General features: G+C 44.7%; 1 protein-coding gene across 2 annotated transcripts in view; it reads left to right on the top strand.

Moving 5' to 3' along the window:
- The window catches only part of FRY (FRY microtubule binding protein), a 364,889-nt gene that overhangs the window by 141,753 nt on the left and 206,386 nt on the right, over positions 1 to 16,750 (top strand). For both annotated transcript variants that reach the window (XM_082244584.1, XM_082244585.1), the window contains exon 4: positions 946 to 1,085. In XM_082244584.1, the coding sequence (XP_082100710.1) occupies positions 946 to 1,085 (140 nt within the window). The remainder of the gene's footprint in view (positions 1 to 945; positions 1,086 to 16,750) is intronic.

Raw genomic sequence — 16,750 nt, forward strand, 5'->3', positions numbered from 1 at the left:
GTTGTTGATTCTTCACAAAAAATTACAGTTTTATATCTTTATGTTTGAAGCCTGAAATGTGGCAAAAGTTCGTAAAGGTACTTTTCGCAAGGCACTGTATATCCCATAGTTTGTAAACACTACAACTTTTGCGCAAACCTATCAATATACGCTTATTGGGAATTTTTTTTTTTTTTTTTTTCTACTAAAGACGTAGCAGAATACAGGTTGGCCTAAATTTATGAAGAAATTTAATTTTTTTATTGAATATATTGTATAGCAGAAAGTAAAAAATATTAGGTTTTTTTTTTTCAAAATGGTCGGTCTTTTTTTTTTTTTTATAGCGCAGAAAAAAAAAAAAAACAGTAGTGATCAAATACCACAAAAGGAAAGCTCAATTTGTGTGAAAAAAATGACATCACTTTTATTTGGTTACGGCGTTGCATGGCCACGCAATTGTCAATTAGAATAATGCAGAGCCGTATCGCACAGAATGGCCTAATCATAAAGGGGTAAATCTTCCAGGGGTCAAGTGGGTAACATGTAATACATACTGCAAGGTTATTTTTTGGTAATTCCTGAAGTGCGATTTTTAGGGAAATCTAGATTTTCTTTCTAACAATTTTCTTTATATATTATGGTTAGAGACAGTATAGCTGAACTGCAGTAGAGTTGAACTCCAGGTACAACTGATCATTACTATGCGCAAGCTTGTCTACTAGCTATGCTTTCAGCAGTAAAAAAAAAACACCATTGCAGTTCCACCAATGTACTTTCACTATCTGCATATGCTGTGTCCTCTATAGTTAGAGCTGTTACAGTGTATGGTTTAATTGTCATACATTTTTATCATTCTCATTAGTCAGTGACCTTTTTCTGTTGACATTAGTTCCTATTTGCAATTGTTTGTTCATCGTTCAGAAGCTTAATTGTATTAATATCTATATTATTTTGTTCTCTTGCCAGGTAATTAGCTCAATGAGCTCTTTGTCAGACTATTGCTTACCCTCCATACTGCGCACTTTGTTTGACTGGTACAAACGTCAGAATGGCATTGAAGATGAGTCGCATGAATATAGGCCAAGGACAAACACCAAATCCAAAGGGTAAGACTGCTATATACATCTCTATATATATATATATATAATATATATATATATATATATATATATATATAAAATATATACAGTGGGTACGGAAAGTATTCAGACCCCCTTAAATTTTTCACTCTTTGTTATATTGCAGCCATTTGCTAAAATCATTTAAGTTCATTCTTCTTCCTCATGAATGTACACATAGCACCCCATACTGACAGAAAAACACAGAATTGTTGACATTGTTGCAGATTTATTAAAAATGAAAAACTGAAATATCACATGGTCCTAAGTATTCAGACCCTTTGCTCAGTATTTAGTAGAAGCCCCCTTTTGATCTAATACAGCCAGGAGTCTTTTTGGGAAAGATGCAACAAGTCTTTCACACCTGGATTTGGGGATCCTCTGCCATTCCTCCTTGCAGATCCTCTCCAGTTCTGTCAGGTTGGATGGTAAACGTTGGTGGACAGCCATTTTTAGGTCTCTCCAGAGATTCTCAATTGGGTTTAAGTCAGGGCTCTGGCTGGGCCATTCAAGAACAGTCATGGAGTTGTTGTGAAGCCACTCCTTCGTTATTTTAGCTGTGTGCTTAGGGTCATTGTCTTGTTGGAAGGTAAACCTTCGGCCCAGTCTGAGGTCCAGAGCACTCTGGAGAAGGTTTTTGTCCAGGATATCCCTGTACTTGGCCGCATTCATCTTTCCCTCGATTGCAACCAGTCGTCCTGTCCCTGCAGCTGAAAAACACCCCCACAGCATGATGCTGCCACCACCATGCTTCACTGTTGGGACTGTATTGGACAGGTGATGAGCAGTGCCTGGTTTTCTCCACACATACCGCTTAGAATTAAGGCCAAAAAGTTCTATTTTGGTCTCATCAGACCAGAGAATCTTATTTCTCACCATCTTGGAGTCCATCAGGTGTTTTTTAGCAAACTCCATGCGGGCTTTCATGTGTCTTACACTGAGGAGAGGCTTCCGTCGGGCCACTCTGCCATAAAGCCCCGACTGGTGGAGGGCTGCAGTGATGGTTGACTTTCTACAAATTTCTCCCATCTCTTGACTGCATCTCTGGAGCTCAGCCACAGTGATCTTTGGGTTCTTCTTTACCTCTCTCACCAAGGCTCTTCTCCCCCGATAGCTCAGTTTGGCCGGACGGCCAGCTCTAGGAAGGGTTCTGGTCGTCCCAAACGTCTTCCATTTGAGGATTATGGAGGCCACTGTGCTCTTAGGAACCTTAAGTGCAGCAGAAATCTTTTTGTAACCTTGGCCAGATCTGTGCCTTGCCACAATTCTGTCTCTGAGCTCTTCAGGCAGTTCCTTTGACCTCATGATTCTCATTTGCTCTGACATGCATTGTAATCTGGAAGGTCTTATATAGACAGGTGTGTGGCTTTCCTAATCAAGTCCAATCAGTATAATCAAACACAGCTGGACTCAAATGAAGGTGTAGAACCATCTCAAGGATGATCAGAAGAAATGGAAAGCACCTGAGTTAAATATATGAGTGTCACAGCAAAGGGTCTGAATACTTAGGACCATGTGATATTTCAGTTTTTCTTTTTTAATAAATCTGCAACAATGTCAGCAATTCTGTGTTTTTCCGTCAATATGGGGAGCTGTGTGTACATTCATGAGGAAGAAGAATTAACTTAAATGATTTTAGCAAATGGCTGCAATATAACAAAGAGTAAAAAATTTAAGGGGGTCTGAATACTTTCCGTACCCACTGTATATATATACTGTATGTATGTGTGTCCTGCACACAGTTAGTGAGTGAAAGGTATCGTTAAGAAATACATTAAGGGCAAACATGCATCCAGTTCTTTATGTATGTAGCATATATAGTATGATTATACAGATTGGCGTTGTAAAAAAGGCAAAAACTTGTCAGAACCGGGTATGTTTTTATATTATTTCTTAAAAATTTGAAAATTAGAGATTTTCCTTATATTGCTGTATAAGAACTTGACCACAATAGCAAACAGATTTGATTTTTCTGCAGAGCTTTGATGTTGAAATTGCCCAGAGTCAATCATAGTAGGTCAAAAAAGTGAAGCATTCACGTTAAAATGAATCAGGATAGAAATAGGGGACTGTCGTGGTCTTGGGTTTAAAAGTATGACTTGTAGAGTGAAGGTAAGTGGCAGATTCCAGATTTTTTTCAGGACAGGGTTCTCTGAAGCTACAAACACTGACTTGCCAAAATTGAAGAAGAGAATTGGGAGGAAAAGTAATTCTTTGATTCGTGGGTCCACTGAATGAGATAAAGATCTGATTGCTCGCTGTTGGCATTAACTCCATTTTGCCTTTGTTTATCTTTGCCTTGATCTTGATAAATTTGTCTCATAAGTAATTGAGAGCCAGAGTTATAACAATGATTACAACGCTGCATGATCTTGCGTAGTTCATCACATTTTTCTTCTATCACATAGCTTAGAATTACTTTCTCTTTCGTTCACTGATGGACACAGCTCCATGTTTTCAGACCATTGGGCTTATGCTGCTCTCTCTTCAGGAGTATGACTAGGTGGAAACCTTTTTGGTTACGCCCCTGAGGCAGTCCCAGAGTGTATACCATCACTTCCTAATTAAGGACTCCAGTTTTTTCTGCCTAGTCAGGAGTAAGGACCTGGCTCTCTGCTGGGATCTGCGGAACTACTGTGTGTACTACAATCAACAGGCAGACTGGGCAAAGCACTGGATATCATAGAACCTTATGGTCTGGCCTATGAGCGTGACCCAACTATTAGCTCTTCGCTAGGTTGGCTGCGCCATAGCCCCACTGCATGGGGGCTGGCCAGCGAGGGACACGCCTTGTGAGCTTGCATAGCCCTGGTCACGACAGCAGTCACGATCAGAGTCACAGCGTACCTCAGGCCGCAGCACCCCCATGCCAGGACGGTGCAGTGGACTGCTGGGATTAGCTTCCACCTGTTACCGCGGTGTGGTGAATATTGTCCCCCTGAGTGCTCTAATAGTGAGCATGAGCCCTCCTCCTCCACAGCCATGCATGAAAAAGCGCTGGTGGAGGCCCTAATTGTGTCAGTGCTGAAAAACTTTTTAAAGTTGGAGGACTCAGCTGATGCTGAGTCAGCGACCCTGGTACAGTTTGGCACCCGCCAATTCTCCAAGGTGACTAAGGTGTTCCCCCCTTTCCTGCCTATTTTGACGAGATTATTACTAGTCAGTGAGGTTCCCCGAAATGCATGGTTGGAATACCTAAGCGCTTCGCTAGGAGATATCCCTTTGAGGAGTCTCTTCTGAAGAAACTGACAGTTCCACCATCTGCGGATTCTCAGGTTTCCAGGCTAAATAAGGCCACACTTTTGCCGGTGGAGGATTCTCCATCCTTTAAGGATCCCGTGGACAAAAGAGCTGAGGCTCTGGTCCGTTACCTTTTCACTGTGGCTGGTTTAATTTTGAGACTGGTGTTTGCTATCACCTTGGTATCTCAGACCTTAACAGAATAGGCAAAGGTTTTAAGCCAGGATCTGGAAGGGAGTCAACACCCTCCGGAGCTGACAGATCAGTTAATCCAAAGATTACAGTACATTGTGATGCATCTTTGGATGCGGCAGGGAATCTGTGACGGCGGTGATTCTTTGCCGCATGATATGGTTGAAGGACTGGTCAGCCGACCAGGCTTCTAAAAATGGGCTGACTGATCTACCCTTTGTAGGTGACCATTTGTTTGGGGCCTCTATGGAAGAGATCAATAAGGGCATTACGGGAGGTAAGAGTATTTTACTTCCGCAGGTTGCTAGGGGCAAGGAACCTTGTCATAAATGTGGTCCTTTCTTCATGGCTCACAGGCCATCGTTTCGTCCATCTGGATCGCAGGAAAAGGGTTCAGTAACTTTGCGGGAGTCTCCAAGAGACCCAGAAATGGTAAGTCAAAAGCGGTCACTTCTGGTTCCGCAGACAGGCTTTCCCCAGCTGGAAGGGGTGCCCTCACCCGCATCTGGGGAGGGGGGAACGCCTTCGCCTTTTTCCGGATCCGTGGATCTTGCTCATTCAGGACAGATGGGTCCACGAGTTGATTCGGTTTGGTCACAAGATCAAGTTTCGGTCCTTGCATCAGGCAAGGTTCTTTCCTTCCAACTTACTCCTGTCTCACGAGAGGCTACAGGGCCTCTACTGGGAAATGCAGGACCTGTTAGCACAAGGAGTTATTGTGCCGGTTCCAGAGTCAGAATATTTTCAAGGTTTTTATTCAAATCTGTTTACAGTTCCCAGACGCCCTGGTGGCCCTTGGGATGAGTTTGGTCTGACTCCAGTCATTCTGGTCGCACCAGACTGGCCTCGCGGTCTTGGTACACAGGCCTGGTAAAACTGGTAACAGACGTCCCTTGGAAACTCTTGTCTCAGGGACCAATCTTCCATCCTGCTTTACAGTTGCTGGCTTTAATGGCCAGGTGCTGAAGTTCAGAGGACTGTCGGAGTTGGTGATTCCTACGCTGTTAAAAGCTAGGAAATCTACTTCCAGGAAGGTTTATCATCGAGTTTGGAAGGCGTGTACATTACTTGGTGTGAGTCTCTGGGGGTTTCTCCCCGTTCCTTTTCGGTGTCTCGCCTATTGGGAGTTTCTACAACTAGGTGTAGATCCACATTTGGCTCTTGGCACCATCAAGGGCCAGATTTCGGTTTTGGCCATATTTTTCCAAAGACCGTTGGTGGCGAAGTCCTTGGTTCACACTTTTGTGCAGGGAGTTCGCCATCTGGCTCCTCCGGTGCGATCCCTGGTGCCTCCGTGGGATCTCAATCTGGTACTGTATGTGCTTCAAAAGCCTCCCTTTGAAAATATTCAAGAGCTTCCTCTGCTCACTCTATTGCAGAAGGTGGCCTTCTTAGCCGCTATTACTTCTGCATGTAGGGTGTCGGAGTTGCCTGCGTTGTGCTGTCGCCTTACCTGGTGATTCTTAGGGACAAAGTGGTGTTGCGACCCTGTCAGGCGTTCCTTCCTAAGGGTGTCTCGGGGTTTCATTTGAATGAAGATATTGTGTTATCTTCTTTATGTTCGAAACTGAAACATCCTAAGGAAATTTAAAGGTAAAATGACAGATGTCCTCCCTGCCCTTATGTGAATATCTACTACTATAAAAAAAATGTTGCTGCTGTTCATCACTAAGTGACTCAAATCAAATAAAACCAATAACCAGAGGTGGGGGACTTGAGTCACATGACTTGACTTAAGTCACCAGTTTGAGGACTTGAGACTTGCTTGACTAAAGTTAATAAAAGACTTGACTTGACTTTGACTTGGTATTCATGACTTGAGACTTGACTTTGACTTGAGACATATGACTCGAAATGACTTTACGTTTTTAAGTTATTAAATATTTGCATTTTCTCAAGATGTGTTAAAGCAAAATGAATGTGTTTCTGACACCACAGTCACTTAAAACACCTCAGTGTGTTCTTATTTTTAGGACACTGGCTGCTTAACAATGGAAATACTTAAAGCGGAGTTCCACCCATTTTAATAAGTTTAGATGTACGTAATCCCCTTAAAAAAATGCTTTTACCAATGTAAACTATTTTTTTTTGCAAGGAAATACCTTTTTTTCTTCTTTATTCATCCGCATTTCCGGGTCCGGCCGTCTATAGGCGATTATGTCACTAGGCGATTCGCAAGGGCTGCTGGGATGTAATCGCCTAGTGACGAAATCTTGCATTATTACATCGGCACCAGCTGTACTCAGAGAGGTATTGCTTGGAGTCTGCGCTCCGCCCCGCCTCCTCGCAGTGAGCTCTACAGAATGTAATGCTTTCAGTCCGCGCTCACTGAGAGGAGACTCAAAGCAATACATCCCGTAGAGCTCACTGAGAGGAGGCGGGGCAGAGCGCGGACTCGAAGCAATACATCCGAGTACAGCTGGTGCCGGTGTAATAATGAGAGATTTTGTCACTAGGCGATACGCAAGGGCTGCTGGGATACATCCATTATACAGTATTACTTTGTTCATGTTTTCAAATGCTATTTTCCAGAGGTGGGGTACTCGAGTCACATGACTTAAGTCAGACTTAAGTCACCAGTTTGAGGACTTGAGACTTGCTTGACTAAAATTAATAAAAGACTTGACTTGACTTTGACTTGGTATTCATGACTTAAGACTTGACTTTGACTTGAGACATATGACTCGAAATGACTTTACTTTTTTAAGTTATTAAATATTTGCATTTTCTCATGTGTTAAAGCAAAATGAATGTGCCTGTTATGTTTCTGACACCACAGTCACTTAAAACCCCTCAGTGTGTTCTGATTTTTAGGACACTGGCTGTTTAACAATTGAAATACTTAACATGTTTTTAGTGACTGTGGTGTTGAAACATGACCGGACGAAGGATTTTGAGCTGTTTGGGCATTCAAAGTGTTTCCTTAATATGCTAAGAAAAAAGCAGCACTAATCAGTTTTGTTAATGTTGAAAATAAAACAAAACCTTTCCTGACCACTGACTTTTAACTGATTTAAAGGTGAAAATTGGGGTAAATCAGTATTTTGACTTGATTTGTGACTTGACCAAAATAAATGACTTGACTTGCTTGCTTGCTTTTCGCCATAGTAACTTGGGACTTGCTTGAGACTTGAAGGTTAAGACTTGAGACTTGCTTGTGACTTGCACATATGTGACTTACTCTCATGCAGAGATGTATAGTAACGAAGTAGAACTACTTAAGTACTGTACTTAAGTACCGAAATGCGGTATCTGTACTTTCCTAGAGTAGAATTTTTTTCTCCTACTTCTACTTTTACTTCACTACATTTTTTCGATGATTTCGATACTTTTACTCAAGTATTTTTTTTTTGTGCTGCATAGTTACTCGTTACTTTTAAAAAAATTACCACTGCCAGAACAGTAGATGGCAGGTTGCATAAAGCTCAAAAAAATGTGTATAATGTAATTTGTAAATCAGCGCATACGAAAATAAAGGCTGTGTATAATAAAAGCTGCTATACCAAATCTTTCCAATAAAAAGAAAATATGAAACAAACAAATAAATGGTGCTACAGCGCTTAAAGTGCATCAAGAAACTACTAACAAACACAGGTTAATCATTTGAATAAATCATTTGAAATAATAAAAAACAATATGATGTTCAAACTTTTGACTTCTTTCTTTAATAACTACATAACACAGTACTTGTACTTCTACTTTCAGTACTTGAGTAGAAATTTTTTTTCAAAACTACTGGTACTTTTTACTTTTAGTACTTAAGTAGCAAATTTTTTGAAAAAACTACTTGCAATACTTAAGTAAAAAAAATGTTGAATACTTTAGTACTTTTACTTAAGTAACTTTTTCTGCGAGCACTTCCACTTCTACTCAAGTCACTTTTTGATCGAGCACTTGTACTTTTACTCAAGTAGAAATTTCGAGTACTTTATACAAGTCTGCTCTCATGTCTGCTATTTTGAAACTTTCTGTGGATACAGCTGGTCTGATTCTCAGCCGAGATTTGAACCTAGTCTAGTTTAGAATGTTACTCCGATTTGATCTTTCCACCTCCCTCAGCCAGTGCAGCATATAAGTAAGGCATTAGTAAAGTCTGAAGTGGAGTATTATCTTAGTGTTATTATAGGTTCATTTTTTTTTTTTTAATAGAAATAACTAACATGTTATAATTACCTGCACTGTGCAATGGTTTTGCACAGAGCAGCACCAATCCTGATGATCTTGGGTCCCCCGCCAGCGCTCCTGGCTCTTCCCCTCTGACCAGTTCCCCCAATAGAAATCCGCTTGCTATGGTGGGACTGGTGCTTGCTGGCTCCCATGCCCTTCTCTATGCGTCCATAAGACACATAGAGCCACAACTCAGCCCTGTCCCCTTCTCTTTCCTCATTGTTTCATTGGCTGTGGAGATAAAAACCCTGGACAGCCAAGGCTCCCATACAAATTGCTGGATGGAGAGGGGCTACGGTGAGTATAAGGCAAGGCGGGGCTGGGGTAGAGCAGCGCACAGTAGGTTTTTTTTTTTTTATTCATGCATTCTATGTTCCAAAATACCATAAATTCCAGCAAACTGATATGCAAAGAAAGGTTCAGGTCTTTGTTCATTGACTCTTGAGTGCTTATATTTTAATACTTATGTAGATAGGGCAGCTTTAATTCTTTTCATGGGAAGTGTTGTACCTGCAACTTCCAGGAAAGGCCACCCTTAACCCTTAATTTCTACACAGCTGGACTGTCTCTTTCGTGTTTACTGGAGTGACAAGGGTTTTCCAGTTTTAACACAAGTGTTCTAATTCTCCTGAGTGGAATTCCTTGTATTCATTTATCATGCTGTGAGAGGACTTGTGTAATTGCCAAGACTGTCTCATCTTCTGGTCTTCAGTGGCCAAGTAGGGTAAGATATGTTATACTGTCTCTGTAGAGGGATGCATTAACAGAGCACCTGGAGAGCACAATCTAGCTTTCAGCATGAAGAACCATCACATTACTGAGGTATACGATCTGTTAATAGAGCTGTGTTTACCCTAGCCAAATGTGCATGATGATGGCACTTTGTGGAGCTTTTCCATTTCTACTAGCAACCATGTTGCTTAATTATTATTATTATTATTACCAATTATAAATCCCATGTACCATTCTAAACACAGCATGCTGTGTATTGAAAGCTTGCAGATTATAACACTGTTTCCTCCATTACCTGAGTCACAGAGTCTGAGAATTTTAGAATTTTGTGATTCTCCAGCAGTTCCTGCACAGCTGTGGAACTGGAGTTACCTCCAAGTATCAAAAGGTAGAAGGGGGATAGTGAACTAAATGATAACTCTGCTTTCTTAGGCCCAGACCAGAAGGTGCCCTTGAGGACAGGTTGAAATCTAGTGTCGATTATTTTACAATAAGAAATAGCTGTGGTGTAATTAGTAAAAGTATAAACCCGGGGTCCTCAATAGGCAGACTCCGGGCCGCCTCCGGACCCACACGGACTTACATGTGGACCGCCGAAGCGGTCTGCTTCCTTCTGTCATCAGCGGGGGGGCAGAATGGAGAGGATCGGAGTGGCTGTGTCTTACACTTGCAGCGCTGCATGATTACAAAAAGCCGAGTTCTTCTGCTTACCTGGCGGAGAGGATGTCCTACAAAGTGCCGGCTCTTACCTATGATAGACAGAACACTGGTGACGTCTATCATAGGAGCCGGTGTCCAGGAGGCGGGACTTTGTAGGACATCCTCTCCGCCGGGTAAGCAGAAGAACTCGGCTTTTTGTAATCATGCAGCGCTGCAAGTATAAGACACAGCCACTCCGATCCTCCCGATCCTCTCCATTCTGCCCCCCCACTGATGACTTGACTTTTTATAATCATGCGGTGCTCTAATCCGCACTGGTCAATCTGCATTAATGGGGGCATGGGTCACTGGTCACTCTTCATTTATGGGGGCACGCACACTGGTCAATCTGCATTAATGGGGGCACGCACACTGGTCAATCTGCATTAATGGGGGCACGCACACTGGTCAATCTGCATTAATAGGGGCACGCACACTGGTCGCTCTGCATTAATGGGGGCACTCACACTGGTCGCTCTGCATTAATGGGGGCACGCACACTGGTCGCTCTGCATTAATGGGGGCACGCACACTGGTCAATCTGCATTAATGTGGGCACACACACTGGTCAATCTGCATTTATGGGGGCACGCACACTGGTCAATCTGCATTAATGGGGGCACGCACACTGGTCAATCTGCATTAATGGGGGCACGCACACTGGTCAATCTGCATTAATGGGGGCACGCACATGGTCGCTCTGCATTAATGGGGGCACGCACAATGGACGCTCTGCATTAATGGGGGCACGCACGCTGGTCACTCTGCATTGGATGGGGGCAAGTTTTGGGGAATGCCTTTTTTTGTTGTTGGCGTTCTGTATTTGGAATTTGACGGTCACTTTTCTGGACCTCGGACTGAATGGAAAATTTGTAAGTGGACCTTTCAAGTTTACATTTGAGTACCCCTGGTATAAACCAATGAATTTGTGTATGTATGTATATCTACCAGTCAAAAGTTTTAGAATACCTCCCTTTCCAGTTTTTATTGAAATGTACATAGTTTAATTTTTTCAATGTACTTTGAAAAGAAAGCCTAGAACAAATAAACAATTGGACATAAAAAAGAAATAATTAAATTGTTTTCTTTAACAAAATGTAATCTACATTATTCACTCGTCAAAGTAGCTACCTTTGGGTAAAAATCGGGTAAAAATCCGTGTTCGGTCATTTTATTTCCGGGTTTTGCATGCATTGGCGCGCTTTTCATGGCGGGCTTTCAACAGCCAATCAACAAGCGTTTAACTGGTGTGCCTAAGCCATCCCAGCCATGCCTACAAATGTATTAGTAGCTGTGATTGGCCGTCTGAAGCATGTGACCAAGTCTTTATAAGTTCGAGGCAGCGCCTCTGCGGCGTCATTCTGCTGTTTAGTTCTGGGAAAGAGCACACATCAACGTGCTGGCTGCTGATTAGGGACAGACAGGAAAAAAAAAACATTTGTGTCCGGATAGAATTGAGGGACAGGTCGCAGTGTGTTAGGCAGGGCGAGTTGTAGGCATTTTAGGGCGAGGCTGCTGCTTATTTTTAGGGTCAGTGTGTGTCCGGATAGAATTGAGGGACAGGTCGGAGTGTGTTAGGCAGGGCGAGTTGTAGGCATTTTAGGGCGAGGCTGCTGCTGATTTTTAGGGTCAGTGTGTTCTACAAACTACAATCGATAATGCTGTGTGGGGTGGGGTTTGCAGTGACCGATCTACGATCTTATCAATCCTTTTAGGGAGAGAGTCTGCTGATTTTTAGGGTCAGTGTGTTCTACAAACTACAATCGATATTGCTGTGTGGGGTGGGGTTTGCAGTCACCCGATCTACGATCTTATCAATCCTTTTAGGGAGAGAGTCTGCTGATTTTTAGGGTCAGTGTGTTCTACAAACTACAATCGATATTGCTGTGTGGGGTGGGGTTTGCAGTGACCGATCTACGATCTTATCAATCCTTTTAGGGAGAGAGTCTGCTGATTTTTAGGGTCAGTGTGTTCTACAAACTACAATCGATATTGCTGTGTGGGGTGGGATAGGAGATAGGCAGGTGTTAGTGGTCCACATCCATTTTGCTGTGTGTGGGCTGCAGTGAACACAATCTTTTTGGGGTGCAGTGAACACAATCTTTTTGGGGTGCAGTGAACACATTTTTTTTGGGGTGCAGTGAACACAATCTTTTTTGCCCACTGAGGAGGAGGGAGAAAAGTATTTTTCTATCAGGCACTGTGTGCAGCGTTTTTCCTTCAGCTGTGCTGTGCTGACTGATCATACACTGCTGTGTTCAGTTCACATGTGCTATTGAGTGGTTTCAAAAATCATACACTTTTTTTCTATTCCACTATTCAATATACAGCCTTGGGTTAAAAAAAAAATAAATTGTGGCCTGCAGCAGAGCTGAATGATATTTGGGGTTTTTGGGGTTCATCTCATACTTCTGAAGATTTGAGGGTGCTGCCTGTTCCAAAATCCTCCTACTCCTCATCCTGCCTTTAGGGGTACAAACAATAGTAATTGGGGCCTAGTGTGCTTCTGTACGTGTGAGATACATACACTTTTTTTGATCATATTTCCTATTCCGCTATTCAATAAAAACCTTTGGGGATCAATTAAATTGCGGGATAGTCTGTGTTGGTACGTGTGAGATCCACCTTTCCAAGTTTTTGGGGTTCATCTCATACTTCTGAAGATTTGAGGGTGCTGCCTGTTCCAAACTCCTCCTACTCCTCATCCTGCCTTTAGGGGTACAAACAATAGTACTTAGGGCCTAGTGTGCTTCTGTACGTGTGAGATACATACACTTTTTTTGATCATATTTCCCATTCCGCTATTCAATAAAAACCTTTGGGGATCAATTAAATTGCGGGATAGTCTGTGTTGGTACGTGTGAGATCCACCTTTCCAAGTTTTTGGGGTTCATCTCATACTTCTGAAGATTTGAGGGTGCTGCCTGTTCCAAACTCCTCCTACTCCTCACCCTGCCTTTAGGGGTACAAACAATAGTAATTGGGGCCTAGTGTGCTTCTGTACGTGTGAGATACATACACTTTTTTGATCATATTTCCTATTCCACTATTCAATAAAAACCTTTGGGGATCAGTAAAATTGCAGGATAGTCTGTGTTGGTACGTGTGAGATACACCTTTCCAATTTTTGGGGCGCATCTCATACTGCCGAGGATTTGAGGGTGCTTCAGTCTGCCTCCTGCCTGTTCCGAACTCCTCCTACTCCTCATCCTGCCTTTAGGGTACAAAAAATTGTAATCGGGGCCTAGATTGTGTTTGTACGTGTGAGATACACAGTTTTGTAAAATTTCTCCTATTCCGCTATTCAATATACACTCTGTTTGAGTGTAAAAAAATTAATTGCGAGATAGTCTGTACCGGTACATGTGAGATACACCCTTTTAAATTTGTTTGGCGCATCTCCTTCTACCGCCGAGGATTGCAGGGCACTTCAGTTTTTGCTCCTGTTCCCAACTCCTCCTACTCCTCTTCCTCATCCGGCCTTTAGGGTACAAAAAATTGTAATCGGGGCCTAGTCTGTGTTTGCACGTGTGAGATACACCGCTTTTTTATCCTTTTTCCTATTCCGCTATTCAATATACACCCTTTTGGGGTAAAAAACATTAAATTGCGGCATAGTTTGCATATTTGACTGTCAGATACACCCGTGCGATACTGTTGTTGTTTTGTTCCGCTATTCAATAAACACCTTTTCTAGGGCAAGATCATAAATTACAGAAATATGAGGAGACCGCCAAATAGGGGCCGTGGCCTGGGTCGTGGTGCTGCTGGTAGAGCTCCTGTTGCAAGGAGAGGACGTGGTCGATCTGTGCCAGCTACACGCACAAGTGAAACACCTTCCACAAGTGTGAGTAGGCGACAGAACCCACAGCAGTATTTGGTAGGGCATAATGCGCCTCTAGACGTGATGAGGCCTGAAGAAGTACAGGCGATAGTAGATTGGGTTGCTGACAGTGCTTCCAGTTCCTTCACATTGTCTCCCACCCAGTCTACTGCAGAAAGGTCAGAGTTGGCACCTGCAGCCAATGTCCAGTCTGAGCCCCAATCCATACAGCAGTCTCTTGTTCTTTTTGAGGACTCTGTCAGCAGGGTTTCCCAGGGCCATCCACCTAGCCCTGCCCCAGAAGTGGAAGAGATTGAGTGCAGCGATGCCCAACCACTTATTTCTCAAGATGAGTACATGCAAGGACCATCGCAGCACGTCTCCGATGATGACGAAACGCAGGTGCCAACTGCTGCGGCATTCAGAATTGTGGAGACCGACAAGGAGGGCAGGGGTGAAGACTGGGTGGAAGATGATGTGGAGGACGATGAGGTCCTCGACCCCACATGGAATGAACGTCATGCAGGTGACCTGAGTAGTTTGGAGGAAGAGGCGGTGGTCGCACAGAGCCACCAGCACAGCAGAAGAGGGAGCAGGGTGCAGAAGCGGAGCGGCCGTGCCCTAGACACTACGCCCGCTACTGCCCAACGCAGCAAGGGAACGAGCGCACCAAAGTCAGCTCAAAGGAGTTCTCTAGCGTGGAAGTTCTTTAGAAAAAGTGCTGATGACAGGACACGAGTGGTTTGCACCCTGTGCAATTAGAGCCTGAAGCGAGGCATAAACCTTCTCAACCTGAGCACAACCTGCATGATCAGGCATCTAAGTGCAAAGCACGAGCTGCAGTGGAGTAGACACCTTCAAAACCAAGAAACGTCTCTGGCTCATCCTGCTTCCTCTTCTGCTGCAGTCTCGGCCGCTCCAGCCACATCTGTAGTGATACTGGCACCTGCCACCCCACAAACAGAGGATCTGTCAGCAACACCACCACCTGGGTCACCAACCGTCTCCACAATGTCCCGTGGAAGCGTTCAGCTTTCCATCTCCCAAACACTTGAGAAGAAGAGGAAGTACCCCCCTACCCACCCGCGATCCCTGGCCCTGAATGCCAGCATTTCAAAATTCTTGGCCTTTGAAATGCTGTCATTCCGTCTGGTGGAGACGCACAGTTTTAAAAACCTTATGTCGGTGGCTGTCCCACAGTACGTCGTGCCCAGCCGCCACTACTTTTCCAGGCAAGCCATCCCTTCCCTGCACAACCAAGTGGGGGAAAAAATCAGGTGTGCACTGCGCAACGCCATCTGTGGCAAGGTCCACCTAACTACCGATACGTGGACCAGTAAGCACGGTCAGGGGCGTTATATCTCCCTAACGGCATACTGGGTAAATGCAGTGGCGGATGGGTCTGAGGCGGATAGCAATTTGGCGCATGTCCTTCCACCACCGAGGATTGCAGGGCGCTTCAGTTTGCCTCCTGTTCCTAACTCCTCCTACTCCGCTTCCTCATCCTCTACCGCCTCCTCATCCGGACAGCGTAACACCTTCACCACCAACTTCAGCACGGCCAGGGGTAAACGACAGCAGGCAGTTTTAAAACTTGCCTGTTTGGGGGACAAACCACACACCGCGCAGGAGTTGTGGAGGGGCATGGAACAGCAGACAAATGAGTGGTTGCTGCCAGCGAGCCTCAAGCCCGGCCTGGTGGTGTGCGATAACGGGCGAAATCTCATAGCAGCTCTGGGCCTAGCCGGTTTGACGCACATCCCTTGCCTGGCGCATGTGCTGAATTTGGTGGTGCAGAGGTTCCTTAAAAACTACCCCGATATGTCAGAGCTGCTGCAGAAAGTGCGGGCCGTCTGTGCGCACTTTCGGCGTTCTCACCCTGCTGCTGCTCGCCTGTCAGCGCTGCAGCGTAACTTCAGCCTTCTCGCTCACCGCCTCATATGTGACGTGCCCACAAGGTGGAACTCCACCTTGCACATGCTGCAAAGACTGTGCGAGCAGCAGCAGGCCATAGTGGAGTTTCAGCTGCAGCACGCACTCGTGAGTCGCTCTGCAGAACAGCACCACTTCACCACCAATAACTGGGCCTCCATGCGAGACCTGTGTGCCTTGTTGCGCTGTTTTGAGTACTCCATCAACATGGCCAGTCCTGATGACGCCGTTCTCAGCTTAACTATCCCACTTCTATGCCTCCTTGAAAAAACAATTCGGGTGATGATGGAAGAGGATGTGGCACAGGATGAGGAGGAGGAGGAGGAGGAGGATGAAGAGGTAACATTTCCAAGGCTTTCAGGGCAGTCATTCGCAAGGGGCTCCGAGGGTGGGTTCCTGCACACACAAACGCCAGGGACACAATTGTCCAGCAGGGGCACAGTTCTGGAGGATGAGGAGGAGTAGCTGGAGGAGGAGATGGAACCATGTTCACAGCAGGGTGGCACCCAGGCCAGCTCAGGGCCATCACTGGTGCGTGGCTGGGGGGATACAGAGGACACGGACGATACACCTCCCACAGAGGACAGCCTTTCGTTGCCTCTGGGCAGCCTGGCACACATGAGCGATTACATGCTGCAGTGTCTCCACAACGACCGCCGAGTTGCCCACATTCTAACTTGTGCTGATTACTGGGTGGCCACGCTGCTGGATCCCCGTTACAAGGACAACGTACCGTCCTTAATTCACTCACTGGAGCGCGATCGCAAGATGTGCGAGTACAAGCGCACGCTGGTAGACGCGATGCTGCTGGCATTCCCACCTGACAGCGGGGCCACAGTGGAAGCACAAGGCAGAGGAGGAGGAGGAA

The sequence above is a fragment of the Pelophylax lessonae genome (assembly GCF_965119305.1).
Source record: "Pelophylax lessonae genome assembly, chromosome: 2".
Taxonomy (NCBI): Eukaryota; Metazoa; Chordata; class Amphibia; order Anura; family Ranidae; genus Pelophylax; species Pelophylax lessonae.